The sequence below is a fragment of the Aotus nancymaae genome, unplaced genomic scaffold, assembly GCF_030222135.1.
Source record: "Aotus nancymaae isolate 86718 unplaced genomic scaffold, 86718_ANA_hifiasm-v0.15.2.pri h1tg000057l, whole genome shotgun sequence".
Lineage (NCBI taxonomy): Eukaryota > Metazoa > Chordata > Mammalia > Primates > Aotidae > Aotus > Aotus nancymaae.
This window is the reverse complement of record NW_026988471.1, coordinates 72,861,710-72,882,122: the sequence shown is the minus strand read 5'-3', so window position 1 is coordinate 72,882,122 and position 20,413 is coordinate 72,861,710. Positions and strand designations below refer to the sequence as shown.

The 20,413-nt window shown below is 39.1% G+C and overlaps 1 protein-coding gene across 13 annotated transcripts in view; it reads right to left on the bottom strand.

Annotated features, from left to right (window-relative positions):
* Positions 1 to 20,413, bottom strand: part of ALMS1 (ALMS1 centrosome and basal body associated protein) — a 246,366-nt gene that overhangs the window by 144,934 nt on the left and 81,019 nt on the right. For all 13 annotated transcript variants that reach the window (XR_010337974.1, XR_010337975.1, XR_010337976.1 and 10 more), the window contains one exon: positions 3,908 to 5,772. Coding sequence is in view for 8 of the 13 variants with exons in the window: in XM_064364240.1 (XP_064220310.1) it covers positions 3,908 to 5,772 (1,865 nt within the window). In the remaining 5 variants the exon portion in view is untranslated. The remainder of the gene's footprint in view (positions 1 to 3,907; positions 5,773 to 20,413) is intronic.

Here is a 20,413-nt window from a genome sequence, read left to right as displayed (position 1 = left end):
TAAAATGCAAGATGGAATCCTGGGGTGGATCTGAAACAAAAAAAGGTTCATTTGTGGAAAAACCTGGTGAAATCAATGTTAGACTATATATAGTTTTATTTTATACCAAGAATAGTTTATTTTGATAAATATTTTATGGTTATGAAGTTATGGTAAGACATTAACATAAATGAAAGCTTCAGTAAAGGTTACATGGGCAAACTCTAAGATATCCCCCAATGACATCTACCTCCTTGTATTCAGGACCTTGTGTAACTGCCAACCCTTGGGTGAGAGCTGCAGACACTGACTTATTTCTGTTGAAGAGAATGCGGCAGAGGTGATGAGATGTCACACCCAAGGGTAGGCTACAAGAAGACTGTGCCTTTTGCCTTGGGCACCCTCTCCTACCCCTCACTTCCTCACTAGGTGTCATATTATGAGTGCCTTACAGAAGCAAAAAGCCCATGTCTCTGGCCAAAGCCATGGCCATGTGTGGAAGCACATCCTCTCAGGAAAGCCCTGTGAGAGAACTTAAGACAGAAGTACCCAAAAGAGATACATTTAGATTTTTGACCTACATACATTTTCAGATGTTTATTAAGTTGCTACATTTCAGGGTAACATAATACATAGCACTACATAATTAATACAGGAACTCTTGTGCTACATCTACAACTCCTCTGTAAGTCTAAAATTATCTCAAAAAGAAAACATTTAAATATCTTTTATCTATATATACTTTATATTTTACACATATATACTTTATAAGTATTTTATACATATATACTTATATATATGTTTTATGCATCTGTGTGTGTTTGTGTGTAGTTTGAATTATTTATGGACTGTGGAGTTCAACAAACCTAGGTTCAAATGTCACCTCCAATGCTCAACAGCCATGTGATCTTAGGAAAACATTTTCTCTTAAGTCTCAGGCTTTTAAAATCCAAAAGTGAGGTGATAATATCTATTTCTGATTATTATACTAAGTATAAAATAAAATAAGCATCCACTACAAATGTACACGCTGAACAAATGGCATTATTGTTAGTTCATCTAATATACATGTATATATGTTATGTATATAAACATATATACATATATGTATATATAGTATATATAGTATATAATGTATACTATATATTTGCATATATACATATGTATGTATATATAGTATATACATGTATACTATATATAGCATATGCTATATATACAACATACATGTATACTACATATACATGTCTACAATATATACAATATATACATATATGTATATATTTATATACATATATGTACATAATATATATACTTATATATAGTATACTGTGTATGTATAGTGTATACACACAGTATACTATATATAAGTATATATAGTATTATACATGTATACTATATATACACGTATATACAGTGTATAGCATAAATACATATATACTAATGTATATATAGTACACATGTATATACCATAGATACATATATATGAATACAAACATATATAGTATATATTACATATAATGTATATTATAGATATACACATATATATTGTTAGATGAATAATAACGCCATTTGTTCAGAATGTATATTTGTAGTGGATGCTTACATCATTTTATACTTAGTGTAATAATCACTTATGTATGTATACATATATATGTATACATACATATATAGCATATGATATATATGTATGTATACATATATATGTATATATACATATTATATATGTATATATACACATATAATATGTATACATATATACATATATGTATACATTATGTATATATACTATATAATATATAGATATATGAATATTATATATTTACATATACATAATATATATACATAAGACATATTTATATATAAATATATATACATATATAATATACAAATACATATAAATATACAAATATAAATATGTATATATATACTTATGTAAATATATATTTTAGTACTATGTGCATATATACATTAATTAGTACATTTATAATGTATAATATATATTATGTATACTATACATGTATATATACATAATATACAATCTATAGATTATATGACGTAGACATAATATATGTAATCTATAGATTATATATTATAATATATATTATATATAATTGTATATATAAAATAATTATATATTTGATCATAATTATATAAATATATTACAATATATTATAATGTATAATTATATATGCTATATTATATATTATATTATGTATATATTAGATATAATATATAGATTATATATTACACATATATCATACATAATATACAGATTATATGTTATGTATATATCATATAATATATAGATTATATAATGTGTATATATAGTATATATACTATATATACATTATACAGTATACATATACTAAATGTATATACATATATAGTATATATAATATGTATACATATATAAATATATATGTGTAATCATGTATTATTTTCTCCTCATTCATAGCTTTATCTGATTTTTAAGGTATGCAGTTACAATAGTTTGGCATTTAACCTTTGAAGAGTTGGTCCCAGCTATTCGAGAGGCTGAGGCAGGACGATAGCTTGAACCCAGGGGGAGAAGGTTGCAGTGAACGGAGATCACACCCTGCACTCTGGCCTGGGTGACAGAACTAGACTCTGTCTCAAAGAAAAAAATTTTTTAAAGGTATCAGTACTGATCTCTATAGCACTCTACTATTTATAACATTGAAATCAGAGATTTCCCTTGTTTTTGCCCCAATCTACTATCTCAATCCCTAACTTTCAGAGCTGTAAGGGATTTTTCAGCATTCTACCCCTTTCCTTCTACATATGAGTGCCAAAGATATTGAATAAGTTATCCAGCATCGTGACTGGAAGAAGAGTTGGAAGTAGGGGTCAAATTCTAGGACAGAGTACTGGGTAGGGGAATAAGACCTTGCTTTGATTAAACAGACTGCATTTGAATGCCTTTTCTCCTACCTACAAACAATATCTTTTGGCACAAGCAGCAGTCAGTATCTCCACTTCCCGGTAGGAAAATAGAGATCTCATCACCTGCTTAATAGGATCATCATGAGAAGTAAGACAGCAAATGTAAGTTCCTCATTGCCATGACTCACTGCCACAACTACTACCGCCTGTGGATGATAAATAAACATTTCTCTCTTCCTCCTTTCCAAGCCCAGTGCTCTCTACTGTGGTATGATGTCTCTTCAACTATAAGGTAAAATATTAAACATACAGGTAGTTCTGTTTCACCATACTGTAAAAGGCTCATTAAAGTCAAACTGAATTAATGGCAAAGTGCTAAAATTAGGCTGAATAATATAAATCTAATGGACTTACCCCTGAATTGGGTTTCCTTTCCTACAATACACTATGAAGTGGGGCATCATATCAGGGAGCACATTATGTTGTCTTACTGGTGATGCTAATCATCATTTGACTAAAGTGGTATCTGTCAGGATTTTCCACTGCAAAGCTATTTTCTTTGTAAATGCTAAATATTTGAGGGAAGTCATGAAATGGAACCCAGAGCTGGAGAAGACAGAAAGGGAGAGAGGGGAGGAGAGAGGAAGAGAGAGAGCAAGCAAGCCCCCATATACGTGTGTGCAACCTCCAAAGGAGACCTTCAGCATATGTCCAACACAGTAAATAAGAAGCTAGTAATTGTATCATTGGATGATCAAAGATTTTTGCAAAGTCATTCAATTTTTTAAAACACTTGATGTCAAGTCTTGCCAAAAACCCTCTGAAAGTATAAACATGTTACTGTCATATGTTCTCTTTTACTTAACATATTTATTCCTTGAAAGACTTCTAGTAATTAGTCAGACACAACCTCCACTCAGAGAAATCACACAGCCTTCCCTCCAAGAACCAACATTTGCTTAAGTATTTGAAACCCTTCATCATGAAGTCCATCCAGCTTGCTTTTTATCACAATGAGACTCACCGATCTGCAGATACCGGAGTCCCCTCTGGATTGGAATGTCCTTCGAAATCTGAAATGTTCACCTGTATTTGCCTTGAGGTTACTATCTGGCTATTTTGAGAAGGTATGGTTTTCAAGTCCTGAGTAATAGTGTTACTGTCTGGAAGAGAAGGCTGTACAACTTGGAAATCCAGTGAAGATTTAGGTCCTAGAAAACCTAAAGCTTCTTGATCCTGTGCTACAGGTTTACTGGTCAGTAATTTGGAGGTTGGTTCCAGTGATCTCGAAGATATAGTAGGTAAGTCAAAGTTAAACTCACTATTTATCCTTGCTTTAGAAGCAGCATCCAATGAATAAAATCTTTTATCTAAAGTTCCACTATCCAACTTGGAAGAAGTCTTGGGACAAAAAGTTACACAAACACAAGAAAGTGCTTTTCTATTTGAAGGAGGAGTAGATGCAGATGTTGTTAATGTACAGCGATTTGGGGGTGACTGGGAGACAACATTATTGAACTTGGCTTCAACATTTATAGTAGAAATGTGTGACTTAGGCTTCTGTTGATTATTCTTTTCTACTACACAATCCTGACCTTGAGGAAGGGGGAAATGGTGTTTTCTCATTTGGTCATCTACACCTGGCGCTTTACTTTGACATCGTTCAAGAGAAATGGGAGAAGGAAGGTCTGAAGCTACAGAATCCTGACCTTGAGGAAGGGGAGAATGTTTTTCTCTCATTTGATGATCTACATGTGGGACTCTGCATTGTTCAAAGAGTTCTCGTTGTTCAAGAAAAATGCAAGAGGGAAGGTCTGGAGCTACATAATCCTGATGTTGAGGAGAGGGAGAGTGGTGTTTCCTTACATGGTGATCTGCATGTGGGGCTTTGCTTTGTTCAAAGAGCTCTCGTTGTTCAAGAAAAATGCAAGAAGGAAGATCTGGAGTTATAGTTACATTCTTCTCTTTTACTCCTAGTCTGGAACTCGATCTGCTTACTCCTAGGGTGGAACTTGGTCTGCCCCTGCTAATAAGGGTATGGTTATCAGAAATTTGAATTTCCTTGACATTGCCAGAATCTGCAGTGGTACTGGGTTCACAATGACTGCCTGTAAAATCTGATCTTTCTAAGGGTTTTTCTTCTTGAAGAGAATGCTCAAAATCAACAGATAATTTTTGGCTTTGCCTTCTACCTTCTGCTAAAATAGTCACTTCTTTATCTGGTGAATTACTTTGCATTTTAAATGATGAAGGGCAAGAGGTTTTCTGCTTAAGCTCTCTAGGAGGATTCTGGTCTTCAGTGAAATGAGAATTAAATATCCCAACAGATGCTCCAGTACACTGGCTACCTTCAGTGACACCAACCTTAACAACAGAGGAATCGGAAATGCCTTTAGAATGTCGGTGAGATGAAAAAGTAATGGAGGTAGTAACATTTTTCATGGGTTCTGGGGATGGCATTTGTGATGAAGAATGAAAATCCACTTCTTTAGGTGGCACAAAAGCAGGTTCTACTAATTCTGACAGCCAAGGGTCCATCTTTTCATGGAATGGCATTCGAAGACCTTTGCTGATTTTGAATTCATCAGGTATAAAGTTTTGAAATGGGGAATGACTTTTTAACTGCAAGGAATTCCAAACTTTGAAATGGGAGTCGTTCTGGTCTAAGGATGCAGGAAGGCTGACATGCCTGGCTCTGCATGATGATGGGCTCTGCCATCCTCTGGTCATTTCTGAGGGTTCAGCAGATCTGAAAACACAAGGGTGGCTATCTAGTTGTGCTTGTTCAGAAGTTAGAGTCCGGAAACATCCTTTTTCATGGCTCTGAGTAATAATATGACTACATACAGCTTCTGGCTTGCATCCAATTCCCCGTGGACTCTGTAAACCCTAGAAGATAGAAACAATCAGGGTCTTACTTGAAGCAGTCCAAGTAGTTATACACAAGTCAGTTTTATACTCATGCTAAGACTGGACCATGAAGGTCATGTCACTCCTTTATGATGTAACAGGCCAAAGAGTACAGCAAGAAAAAAGACAGTTAACTACAGAATAAAATCACTAACAATGATTAAGACCACTCAGAGAGTTGTTCCAAAAATTTTCCACAAAGTAAACACCAAAGATTACTATTGTCCACCAGTAAGTATTCCCATCTTAAGTAATAGAAATCCCTTATTCAAATTTTGGCAGGCTATATAGCCACCAAATGAGAGACATTTCCTATTTCTTCTGCAGCCACTTGTGACCACATGACTAGGTTGAGGCCAATGGGATATGAACAAGAGCATCAAGTACAACTTCTGCTTCCTGTCCTTAAAATCAAATTCTTGACCTGCATGCTCCCCCAATATCACCACCACTATCATCACTATTTTTCTCACCTGCTGAAAATAAGAATGTATGGAACGACCTTGGAAGTCATGCGTAAGGACAGCTTAGTTTTCCAGTCAGCTTGGGTCCCTAGATGATACCAAGGGCAGAGCTCACTTTCCTAACATGAACAATGACATGAAAAAATAAAATTCTACCTTATTTGAGCCACTGTATGTTTGGCGATTACAGAAGCTTGACCTAGATCCTAATATTTTACCCCTAAGAAGAAGGGAGAAAAAAAAACCAAGATCTCGTTTCCTGAGGCATAGGACCAGTACTCAAAGCTACCATACATGTAACATTTTTTGAGGTTTCTGTTTTACCTATAAAGTCATTATAAGTTGACATTCTATTTGATGATATAGCAACATCTGATTTCACATAAAAATATTCTCAATTATGCTGCATCTCCCCAAGTGATTGAGTAGATGTGCTTTTGATGGCAGCAGCATCCCATCTTCAGTGGCTGCTGCCATGATGCCAGCTACAGTGGGGGAGGAGCAGCTGGGGATGCTTGCTCTACTGAGCTGGTGGGAGTGGAGAACAGGCAGAAGCCCCACTCCCTTCTGAGTTGGAGGGGTGGGAGCCCCACCCTCATAGGCACAGCTGCAGCCACCCAGACACAACTGTGGACCCAGGCACCCTTGCGCACTCGGGGATCTGGGAATTCCCCCTGCCCCCTACAAGCTCAGAAGTGCCTGCTCCCACTGCCTGGCCTCTCCCCACTCCTGATCCCCACTCCAATGTCAGAGCAAAGTGGAGGTTGAGCCCAGGCACTGTTGTGACCCAGCCAGGTGTGCACATAGTTTGGGCAGCGCTTACATGCCAGCCCCTGCCACCTCCATCTCCTGCAGACACCGGGCACAAACGAGCACAGGAGGGAAGCTGCAGGGGGCAGGAGGGCTGAGGGCAGCTCACAGTGGGTCTGCAGGTACCCCTTGACATGAACAGCCTGGGTAGCACAGGCACCACAGATAGCAGAGTGATGGCAGATGGGTTCCTGGGCAGAAAGGGGCAGGTCACTGGTGAAGCCGACCTTTAAGCCAGGGATGGCTTAAAGGGCTGCCAGTTCCAAGGACAGGAGTGAGAACTTATGGTGCTTTTTCTGGGCCTGTCCATGGACCAATTGGCATACACCTCCTCCCCTCTAAAGCCCATGAAAACCAAGGACTCAGGACGATCCAAGATGGCTGAATAGGAACGCCTCTGGATTGCAGTTCCCAGTGAAAACGCAGAGGGCGAGTTCTAAACGAATTTTTACTGCCCATAGACCAGGAGATTCCTGGGCAAAAAAACACCATGAGTCTCCAGCGTGGCTGTTTCAGCTGGCACAGCAGGTCTCTGTACCAAAACTCACACAAATCCGGGCGCCATCTCAACTGGCAACTGGAACACCTGGAAGACAGAGTTGCCCGTTCAACTGAAAAAAAAAAGGGGGGCTGAAACAGGGAGCCAGGTGATCTGGCTTGGCCAGTCCCACCCCCACAAAGACCAGCGATCTGAAATGCTCTGGATTGAGAGTTTCACAGCAAGCACAGCTGGACCGGAACGGTCCAGCTCTGTGGGGGGAAGGGTGTCCGCCACTACCGAGGCAGTCCGCCATTACAGAGATAGTCGGCCATTACTGAGGCACACCGCCATTACCAAGGATGTTCTAACTATACCCCTATAAACAAAACAGCAAGGAAGTTCACCCAGCAGCTGGGCAGAGCCCACGGCAGCTCAGCAACACATCTGCTGGCAGACTATGACTAGGCTACCTCCGCACTGGGCAGGGCATCTCTGAAAAAAGGAAAAAGCACAACAGAAACTTATAAATAAAGCCTCACCTTCCCAGGACAGAGCACCTGGGAAAAAAAGGCAGTTGAGTTTCGCTGCAGCAGACTTAAATGTACCTGCCCAGCAGCTCTGAACAGAACAACAGAGCTCACAGCTCAGCACTTGAGCTCCTATAAGGGACAGATTGTCTCCTCAAGCAGCTCCCCAACCCCTGTATATCCAGAGATACCTCATAAAGGAGACCTCAGGCTGACATCTGGTGGGTATCCTTCTGGGACAAAGATAACAGAAGAAGAAACTGGCAGCAACTCTTACTGTTCTGCAACCGCTGCAGGTGATCCCCAAGAAAGCAAAATCTGGAGTGGACCTCCAGCAGTCCTACAGAAGAGGGGTCTGACTGTTAGAAGGAAAACTAAGAAACAGAAAGAAATAACTTCATTATCAACAAAAAGGATGTCCAGAGACCCCATCTGAAAGCCACCAACTACAAAGACCACAAGTAGATAAATCCACAAAGATGGGAAGAAACCAGTGCAAAAAGGATGAAAACACCCAAAACCAGAATGCCTCTCCTCCTCCAGGGGATCACAACTCCTCACCAGCAAGGGAACAAGGCTGGATTCAGAATGAGTCTGATGAATTCACAGAAACAGTCTTCAGAAGGTGGGTGATAACAAACTTCTCTGAACTAAAAAAACATGTTCTAACCCAATGCAAAGAAACTGAGAACCTTGAAAAAAGGTTTGACGAAATGCTAACGAAAATAAACAGCTTAGAGAGGAATATAAATGAATTGATGGAACTGAAAAACACAACATGAGAACTTCGCGAAGCATACACAAGTTTCAAGAGCTGAATTGACCACGCAGAAGAAAGGATATGAGAGACTGAAGATCAACTCAATGAAATAAAACAAGAAGGCAAGATTAGAGAAAAAAGAGTAAAAAGAAATGAACAAAGCCTCCAAGAAATATTGGATTATATGAAAAGACCTAATCTACATTTGATAGGTGTACCGGAATGTGACGGAGAGAATGAATCCAAGCTAGAAAATACTCTTCAGGATATTATCCAGGAGAACTTCCCCAACCTAGTAAGGCAGGCCAATATTCAAGTCCAGGAAATACAGAGAACACAACAAAGATATTCCTCAAGAAGAGCAACCCCAAGGCACATAATCATCAGATTCACCAGGTTTAAAATGAAGGAAAAAATGCTAAGGGCAGCCAGAGAGAGAGACCGGGGTACCCACAAAGGGAAGCCCATCAGACTCACAGCGGATCTCTCAGCAGAAATCCTACAAGCCAGAAGAGAGTGGGGGCCGATATTCAACATCCTTAAAGAAAAGAACATTCAACCCAGAATTTCATATCCAGCCAAACTAAGCTTCACAAGCGAAGGAGAAATAAAATCCTTTACGAACAAGCAATTGCTCAGAGATTTCCTCACCATTAGGCCTCCTTTACAAGAGCTCCTGAAAGAAGCACTAAACATAGAAAGGAACAACCATTACCAGCCCTTCCAAAAACGTACCAAATGGTAAAGAGCATCGACACAATGAAGAAACTGCATCAACTAATGGGCAAAACAACCAGCTAGCATCAAAATGGCAGGATCAAATTCACACATAACAATATTAACCTTAAATGTAAATGGGCTAAATGCCTCAAACAAAAGACACAGACTGGCAAATTGGATAAAAAGTCAAAACCCATTGGTGTGCTGCATTCAGGAAATCCATCTCACATGCAAGGATACACAAAGGCTCAAAATAAAGGGATGGAGAAAGATTTACCAAGCAAATGGAGAGCAAAAAAAAAAAAAAAAAAAAAAGCAAGAGTTGCAATCCTAGTCTCTGATAAAATGGACTTTAAACCAACAAAGATTAAAAGAGACAAAGAAGGGCATTACATATAGGTAAAAGGATAAATAAAACAAGAAGAGTTAATGATCCTAAATATGTACGCACCCAATACAGGAGCACCTAGATATATAAAGCAAGTTCTTAATGACCTACAAAGAGACTTAGACTCCCACACAATAATAGTGTGAGACTTTAACACTCCGCTTTCAATATTAGGTCAACAAGACAGAAAATTAACAAGGATATCCAGAACTTGAACTTAGACCTGGACCAATTGACCACATAATTGGAAGTAAATCAATCCTCAGCAAATGCAAAAGAACAGAAATCATAAAAAACACTCTCTCAGACCACAGTGCAATCAAGTTAGAACTCAGAATTCAGAAACTAACTCAGAACTGCACAACTTCATGGAAACTGAACAACTGGCTCTTGAATGTTGACTGGATAAACAATGAAATGAAGGCAGAAATAAAGATGTTCTTCAAAACCAAAGAGAACAAAGACACAAAGAACCTCTGGGAAACATTTAAAGCAGTGTCTAGAGGAAAATTTATACCAATAAATGCCCACATGAGAAGTAAGGAAAGATCTAAAATCAACAACCTATCGTCAAAATTGAAAGAGCTAGAGGAGCAAGATCAAAAAAACTCAAAACTTAGCAGAAGACAAGAAATAACTAAGATCAGAGCAGAACTGAAGGAGATAGAGACACAAAAAACCCTTCAAAAAATCAATAAATCCAGGAGTTGGCTTTTCGAAAAGATCAACAAAATAGACCGCTAGCCAGATTAATAAAAAGAAAACAGAGAATAATCAAATAGATGCAATAAAAAACGATAAAGGAGATATCACCACAGATTGCACAGAAATACAAACCACCATCAGAGATTATTACAAACAACTCTATGCACATAAACCAGTAAGCCTGGAAGAAATGGATAAATTCCTGGACACTTACACCCTCCCAAGCCTAAACCAGGAAGAAGTCGAAACCCTAAAGAGACCAATAACAAGGACTGAAGCTGAGGCAGCAATTAATGGCCTACCAACCAAAAAAACCCCAGATGGGTTCACAGCCGAATTCTACCAGACATAGAAAGAGAAGCTGGTACCACTCCTTCTGAAACTATTCCAAAAAATCCAAAAAGAGGGAATCCTTCCCAAATCATTTTATAAAACCAACATCATCCTGATTCCAAAACCCAGCAGAGACTCAATAAGAAAAGAAAACTTCAGGCCAATATCCATGATGAACATAGATGCAAAAATCTTCAATAAAATACTGGCAAACTGATTGCAACAGCACATCAGAAACCTTATCCATCACAATCAAGTAGGCTTCATCCAGGGGATACAAGGCTGGTTCAACATACGCAGGTCTATAAACATAATTCACCACATAAACAAAACCAAAGACAAAAACCACATGATTATCTCAATTGATGCAGAGAAGGCCTTCGACAAAATTCAACAGCCCTTTATGCTAAAAACTCTCAATAAACTAGGTATCAACGGAACGTATCTCAAAATAATGAAAGCCATTTACGACAAACCCACAGCCAATATCATACTGAATGAGCAAAAACTGGAAGCATTCCCTTTGAAATCTGGCACTAGACAAGGATGCCCTCTCTCACCACTCCTATTCAATATAGTACTGGAAGTTCTAGTCAGAGAAATCAGGCAAGAGAAAGAAATAACGGGTATTCACTTAGGAAAGGAAGAAGTCAAATTGTCTCCATTGCAGATGACATGATTGTATATTTAGAAGACCCCATTGTCTCAGCCCAAAATCTCCTGAAACTGATAAGCAACTTCAGCAAAGTCTCAGGATACAAAATCAATGTGCAAAAATCGCAAGCATTACTATACACCAACAACAGACTTAAAGAGAGCCAAATCAAGAATGAACTGCCATTCACAATTGCTACAAAGAGAATAAAAATACCTAGGAAGACAACTAACAAAGGATGTAAAGGACCTCTTCAAGGAGAACTACAAACCACTGCTCAACGAAATAAGAGAGGACACAAACAGATGGAGAAACATTCCATGCTCATGGTTAGGAAGAATCAATATCATGAAAATGACCATATTGCCCAAAGTTATTTATAGATTCAACGCTATCCCCATCAAGCTACCAATGACCTTCTTCACAGAACTGGAAAAAAAAATCTTAAACTTCATATGGAGCCAAAAGAGAGCCCACATAGCCAAGTCAATTCTAAGCAAAAAGAACAAAGCTGGAGGCATCACACTACTGGACTTCGAACTATACTACAAGGCTACCAAATCAGAGATATAGACCAATGGAACAGAAGAGAGGCCTCGGAGGCAATGCTACACATCTACAACCATCTGATCTTTGACAAATCTCACAAAACCAAGCAATGGGGAAAGGATTCCCTGTTTAATAAATGCTGTTGGGAAAACTGGCTAGCCATGTGCAGAGAGCAGAAACTGGACCCCTTCCTGACACCTTACACTAAAATTAACTCCAGATGGATTAAAGACTTAAACATAAGACCTAACACCATAAAAGCCCTAGAAGAAAACCTAGGCAAAACCATTCAGGACATACGCATAGGCAAGGACTTCATGACTAAAACACCAAAAGCATTGGCAACAAAAGCCAAAATAGACAAATGGGACCTAATTCAACTCCAGAGCTTCTGCACAGCAAAAGTAACAATCATTAGAGTGAACTGGCAACCAACAGAATGGGAAAAAATTTTTGCAGTCTACCCATCTGACAAAGGACTTATATCCAGAATCTACAAAGAACTAAAACACATATACAAGAAAAAAACAAACAAGCCCATTCAAAAGTGGGCAAAGGATACGAACAGACGCTTCTCAAAAGAAGACATATATGAGGCCAACAAACATGAAAAAATGCTCACCATCACTGGTCTTTAGAGAAATGCAAATCAAAACCACATTCAGATACTATCTCATGCCAGTTAGAATGGTGATCATTAAAAAATCTGGAGACAACAGATGCTGGAGAGGATGTGGAGAAATAGGAACACTTTTACATTGTTGGTGGGAGTATAAATTAGTTCAACCATTGTGGAAGACAGTGTGGCAATTCCTCAAGGACCTAGAAATAGAAATTCCATTTGACCCAGCAATCCCATTACTGGGTATACATCCAAAGAATTATAAACCATTCTATTATAAAGACATATGCACACATATGATCACTGCAGCACTGTTTACAATAGCAAAGACTTGGAACAAACTCAAATGCCCACTGATGATAGACTGGACAGGGAAAATGTGGCACATACACACCATGGAATACTATGCAGCCATCAAAAACGATGAGTTCATATCCTTTGCAGGGACATGAATGAACCTGGAAACCATCATTCTCAGCAAACTGACACAAGAACAGAAAATGAAACACCGCTTGCTCTCACTCATAGGCGGGGGTTGAAAAATGAGAACACATGGACACAGGGAGGGGAGCATCACACACTGAGGTTTGTTGCGGGGGGGACCTGGGGAGGGACAGAGCAGGGTAGGGAGTTGGGGAGGGATAACATGGGGAGTAATGCCAGATATAGGTGATGCGGATGGAGGCAGCAAACCACATTGCCACGTATATACCTATGCAACAATCCTGCATGTTCTTCATATGTACCCCAGAATCTACAGTGCAATAAAATAAAATATAAACAAACAAACAAACAAACAAACAAACAAACAAAACAAACCATGGACTCAGCCAGACTTGTAGAGACAATGGAATGATCTGCTTGTACATGGAGCTACCTCCTCTGGGTCTCCTCTCCACTGAAGGTTACACAGGTGATGGGATAATCTGCATGCAGGTAGGAGCTACCCATTCCAGGTCTCTCCTCTCTGCTGAAGGCTGCACAGACAATGGGATGACCTGCCTGCATATATGAGCTACCCACTCTGAGTTCTCCTCTCCACTGAGGGCTGGACACTTGTAGGGACAACCTGCCTGCAGACAGGAACCACCCCTTTTCGGTCTCCTGAAAACTGTTCTGCCACTCGATTAAGCTCCTCTCCACCTTGCTCACCCTCCACTTGTCCACATACCTTTCTTCCTAGATGTAGGACAAGAACTCAGGACCCATCAAATGGTGGGACTAAAAGAGCTATAACACAAACAGAGCTGAAACGTACCCCCTTCCCCACCTGCCATGTGGCAGGCAACAAGGAGAGAAGAGCTGCAGCCTTTCAGGAAGCCCAGACCTAGGGATTCCCCGAGCCAGGACTATGACACCCTCTTGGGTTTTTGTGGTTTCTGGTGTCTCCAAGCTTCCGGGTGCCACCATGTTTCCCTTGTCCAGACGTGGGTGCCCACAGCAGAAGCTGCATGCAGTACATCTGGTCCCACCGCAGCCTCGTGTGGAGTCCACCAGTGCCAGCGCCTGGAGCTGCCTGCCCCACCACAGCAGTCAGGCTGTGTGCAGTGGCTAGACCCCATACTTGCTTGCCCATCCACCCCTCACCACTCCATGCCTGGTTCACACTTGGCAGGTGTGTGATCCAGGACAGTAGAGCAGCCTGCCAGGCTGAGTTGGCAGAACGCACCCAGCAAGTGTGAGCAATACACAGGCAGAAGGTGCCACTGGCCACAGCGGTTTCCAGATTGCAAAGCAACACTCCAAGGATCCTGTGACATTTTATTTCTTTTCTCTTCTTAAAAGAGGGTCTTGCTGGTGTCACCCAGGCTGGAGTGCAGTGGCGCTATCACTGAAGCCTTGACCTCTCAGGCTCAGGTGATCCTGCCACCTCAGCCTCCTGGAGAGCTGGGACAACAGGCACATGCCACTACACAGGGCTAATTTCCTTATTTTTATTTTTGTACAGACTGAGTCTCACTCTGCTGCCTAGGCTGGTCTCCAGCTCCTGGGTTCAATGGATCCTCCTGCCTCAGCCTCCCAAAGTGCTGGGATTACAGGCATGAGCCACCATGCCTGGCCAGATGTACTTTCCCCCATTCTTCCTGCTAAGTAAAATGAAGTTCCCTGGACAATATATATAAAACAAATGTAAGAAGAATCTGAAAGATGTAGAGAAGAAGGCAGACTAGCTAGTCATCTAGGGACCTGAGGAATTACACTATGGTGCAACCCCTGGGTTTTCTTTTTCTCTCACATATACAGACTTAGAGCTGAAGAAGTCTACAACCCAGGAATAGTGAGCACAGACCAAAAAAAAAAAAAAAAAAAACAAAAACAGTAGAGGTGAAGCCTAGCAAAAGAGAATACATTCTACTTGAGCCAACCGCCACACAAAAAACTAGCCCCACTCACAACTACACTAGCAAAGGCCAAATGAGGACCCTAGGACTTACTTTCATCTCTGCTGGCTGATAAAGCACTATCCCTCCCTTGTGGTATCAGTGAAAGTCTAGGGCAGCCGAGACTATCCAGCAAAATGAAATGCCCCTCTCTCTCCCAGCTACAGGTTGAAAGAAAATATTTGCAAACCTCATATCCAATAAACGTCTTCTATCCGCTAGACTTACATTTAACCTATATAAAGAACTCACAACAGTAAAAAGGTAAAAAAAACGACAATCCAATTAGAAAATGGGCAAAAGAGATAGACATTTCACTTAACAGGACACAGAGATTGGAAACAGAGATATGAAAAAACGTGCAACATCAAAAACCATTAAGGAAATGCAATAGACATTTCACTTAACAGGACACAGAGATTGGAAACAGAGATATGAAAAAACGTGCAACATCAAAAACCATTAAGGAAATGCAATTTAAAACCTTAATAAGATATCACTACATACCTATTAGAATGGCTAGAATAAAGATAGTAACAGTATCAAATGCTGGTGAGGATTACGTAGAAGATGGATTACTCACACACTGCTGGTGGGAATGTAAATGAAATAACCACCCTGGAAAAAAGCTGTGGCCTGTCTTTCAAAAAACTAAACATGCAACTACCATATGACCCAGCAATTGCGATCCTGGGCATTTATCCCACAGAAACAAAGACATATTCACACAAAACCTTGCACATGAATGTTTACAGCAGCTGTACTGGTAAAGTCAAAAACTAGAAAACAACCAAAGTGTTCTTCAATAGTGAATATTTAAACTGTGGTGCATTCATACTGTGGAATACTATAGATCAATAAAAAAGAAAAACTGATACACAAAACAATCTGGATGAATAAATACCCCTTAGTACCCAACCAGAATGGCTATAATCAAAAAGACAGAAAATAACAAATGCTGAAAAGGATATGGAGAAACTGAAACCCTCATGCACTGCTCAGGGGAATGTAAATAGCACAGCCACTTCAGAAAAACGTTTAGAAGTTCCTCAACATGTTAAACATGGAGTTACCACGTATGTCCCAGTAATTCTACTCTTCGGTATATACCCCAGAGAAAGGAAACATCCACTGTAATACATAAACACTTACTATGTTCATAGCAGTCCTGAATGGCCAGAGTGGAAAATCCAAATGTCTACCAACTAATTAATAAACAAAACATCTATACAATGAAATATAATTTGGCAATAAAAAGGGATGAAGTACTGATTCAAGCTACAACATAACATGAATGACTCTTGAAAACATTATGCTAAGTAAAAGAAGACAGTCACAAAAGATCACATACAATTCTCTTAATATGACATGTCCAGAACTGGCAAATCCATAGGGAGAGAAAGTGGATTGGTGTTTGCTTAGGGGTAGGGAACTGGTGGAGAGGGGAGAATAACAAAGTTCTAAAATTATGTTATTGTAAAATTCTGTAAACAAACTACACTTTAAAATGGGTGAAACGTATGGTATTACAGTAAATTATACTGAGATAAAGATGTTATGAAATTACTGGTTAGCTAAAATGTGTCTTTTACTAATTTCCAGAGACTATTTCACAATTAAAATTCTCTCTTCTCAACAGATCTACATGAGTTTTATCAGGTTATATTATTCTCTCATTGTCCAGCTTAATGACAGCCAGGTGCAGTGGCTCACACCAGTAATATCAAGCACTTTGAGACACTGAGGTGGAAAGATAGCTTGAGCTCGGGAAGTGGACATTGCAGTGAGCTATGATCTGGCCACTATACCAGCCTGGGCAACGGAGCAAGACCCTGTCTCAAACAAACAAAAACACGTCAAAGACTTCATGTAACAAACCAAAACAGAAATTAATTCTTCACTGTCACATAAACCAGTACAAAGACACACAAAGACACACACACACAGTCGACAAGCACTAAAAAGTAAACATCTACTTTCTACGAATAAATGAAACATATTACCATGTGATATAAAACTTACTTAAAAGACCAATAATCTTTTGGAAACATTTGTTTTAAAAAAAAGTTGTCTCAATATTTTTAATGTATAAATTACCACAGTATTTATGGCAGGAGTAACTATGTAAGAAGCTCACAGTTTTGTATTTTATGACGTCAAAACCAAATTAAAAAAAAAATCGGTTAAAGCTGACTTCATTAGGTAAAGTATACTTCTACTAATAGAACCAACAACTATGGTAAGTATTTAACAATTTGACTATAATGTGTCATGGTGAGTCTCTTTGAGTTTGACCCATTTGGAGTTCATTAACACATTTTTCATCAAATTAGGGAAGTTTTCAACCATTATTTCTTCAAACGTTATTTCTGCCCCTTTCTCTCTCTCTCTTCCCTTAAGAATCCCATAATGCATGTTGGTATGTTTGGGGATGTCTCATAGCCCTGTTCATTTTCTTTATTCTTTTCTCTTTCTGCTCCTCAAATGAATAAATCAATTGACCTTTCTTCAAGTTCACTGATTCTTTGTTCAGACTACTCAAATCTGCTACTGAACCCCTCTAATGAATTTTTAATTTGTTATTGTACTTTTCAGCTGCAGAATTTCTGGTTGTCTCCCTTTTTATAATTTCTATCTCTTTGTTGATACTTCTTTTTGGTGAGAAATCCTTTTCTTGGTTTCCTTTAGTTCTTTGACAATGGTTTTGTTTAGTTCTTTAGTACATCTAAGCTGGGCTTCCTCAGGGAGAGTTCCATTAATTTCTCCTTTTTCCTCTGAATGAGTCACACTTTTTTATTTCTTTGCATGTCTTATTATTTGCTGAAAACTGGACATATTGAATATTATAATGTGACAACTCTGGATACTGGATTGCCCCCTTCCCTGGAGTTTGCTGTTACTACTTGTTGTAAGCTATTGTTTGTTTAGTGACTTACTATTTTGTAAAGCTTCTACTCTTTGTTGTGTATGGAACTGAAGTCTGTACTCCCTTAGCTTCAGGGTCAACTACTGTTTTCACAGTTTCCTTAAACACCTGCAGCCAAGAAAAGAAAAAAGGTAACAGGAAAGAAAAAAAAAAAAACACTCCCAGTCTTTTTTGCTCTGTGTTTGGGGCACTCTGTCAAAACTTAGCCAAGCCATTTACAACTCTGTCTTAGCTTTCACAACCTACTCAGGCAGGGCCTGAAGGTCAGCTAGTGGTGAAAGCTTAGGGTCTTCCCAAGCCTTTCTGAGAAGGAATCCAATCCTAGGCATGTACATAACCTTCTCAATTTCTCAGCATACACAAAAGCTTTTAAAAGTCCTTATAAAACCCTGTATCTCCTTTTTCAACCGTTTCTTCCTGGCTTTTTGTCTACCTATTCATTGTCCTAATTTTTATCCCCAGATTCAGGCTGCTACAGCTGAAACTCTGGCCTTTAAATACCTTTCACACGTGCTGACGGATAAGGCACCCCAGTCCCAGGAAAGCTCTGAGTTTTATAAAACAAAGGGAAGCTCATACCGATTCTTCAGAGACTTCAGGCAGGTTAAAACAATCGCTTTTTTTTTTTTTTGAGACGGAGTCTTGCTCTAACTCCAGGATGGAGTGCAGTGGCATGATCTCGGCTCACTGCAACCTCTACCTCCTGAGTTCAAGTGATTCTCCTGCCTCAGCCACCTGAGTAGCTGGGATCAGAAGAGTGCACCACTTTAGTAGAGATGAGGTTTCACCATGTTGGCCAGGACAGTCTCGATCTCTTGATCTCATGATCCACCCGCCTCAGCCTCCCAAAGTGCTGGGATTACAGGTGTGAGCCACCGCGCCCGGCCCACAATTCTTTGAGAGCAAGAGCTGTACTAAACCTTCCAGTGCTGACAGCTTGCACCAGGAGTGTAAGCTGCTGTCTTCAAAGCCATTGTTAATCTAGACACAAGGAATGGTAGGTAAGCAATTTAAGGTGCCATAGTGTTCTCTTTCTGCAGTGCAACAGCTCCCTACCTTTCCTGGTTTTTAATGTTTTTAACTAAATTCCAGAGTTCTACAAAAATTAATTTTGATAGTTTCTGGAAGCTTATTAGGTGTTTTTGTAAGAAACGGAGCCCTAAAGTTCCCTACTCCACCATTATTATATGAATTCACTCACAAATGTTTTATATGCATAATAAAAGCTTTTGACTTCGATTATGCTAATTGCAAATTTCAAATACATATTCTTTATCATATTTTGGGTATTACTCCTACTCTAAAGAAATACTTTTAATTAGCTATAGATTTTATTTTTATTCCTAAATACTTTTTGGAGCTTAATGAAATAATTGTGGTTTCTTCATTAGATCTACGAATGTAAAAATTTATTTATAAATTTCCTAATATTGCACTATCTGCTTTGCCTGTAACATCAATTCCCAATTTCCCCTTCCTACCGGTCCCTGGCAATCACCATTCTATTCTCTGTTTACTGAATTTCACTATTTCTACCATCCGACATTTATTTTACTTGTTTGGTTGTTATTCATACGCTCTCACTTAAAGTAAGCTCACAATGAAGAAATGTTTGTCTATTTTGTTCAGTGATGTCTCCTCAGCCTATAGATGAGTGACAGTACATATCAGGCATTCAGTAAGTATTTGTAAAATGAATGAATAAATGTCCAACAGTAGGGTAGCGAATAAATTGTTATGTTCACACAATGGGATATTATATACCTATGTAAAACTATGCTTTCAGAGAAGTGTTACAGGGAAATCATAATATATTTAAGTTTAAAAAAAAAGGATCCAAAACTGTACATACAGAGTGGCCAATACGGGTTCCCCAACAGCAAGGCATATCTTGCCAAACACTATTTCACAACTACTCAGTTAACAGACTGAAGAAAGTCAATCATAAGATGGTGAAACATAAGATGGTTGAATGACAGTATTGTGAAGTACTCACCACAGGTGTTAGAATTATCTTATTCAAAAGATTTAGATTTTTTTTTTTTCTTTTTGAAACAGTCTCCCTCTGTCACCCAGGCTGGGTGCAGTGGCACAATCTCGGCTCACTGCAACCTCCACCTCCCGGGTTCAAGCAATTCTCCTGCTTCTCCTAGTAGCGTGATCACAGGCATGCGCAATGACACCCAGCTAATTTTTGTATTTTTATTAGAGACGGGGTTTCACTATGTTGGCCAGGTTGGTCTCAAACTCCTGACCTCAGGTGATCCATCCACCTCGATTTTCCAAAGTGCTAAGATTA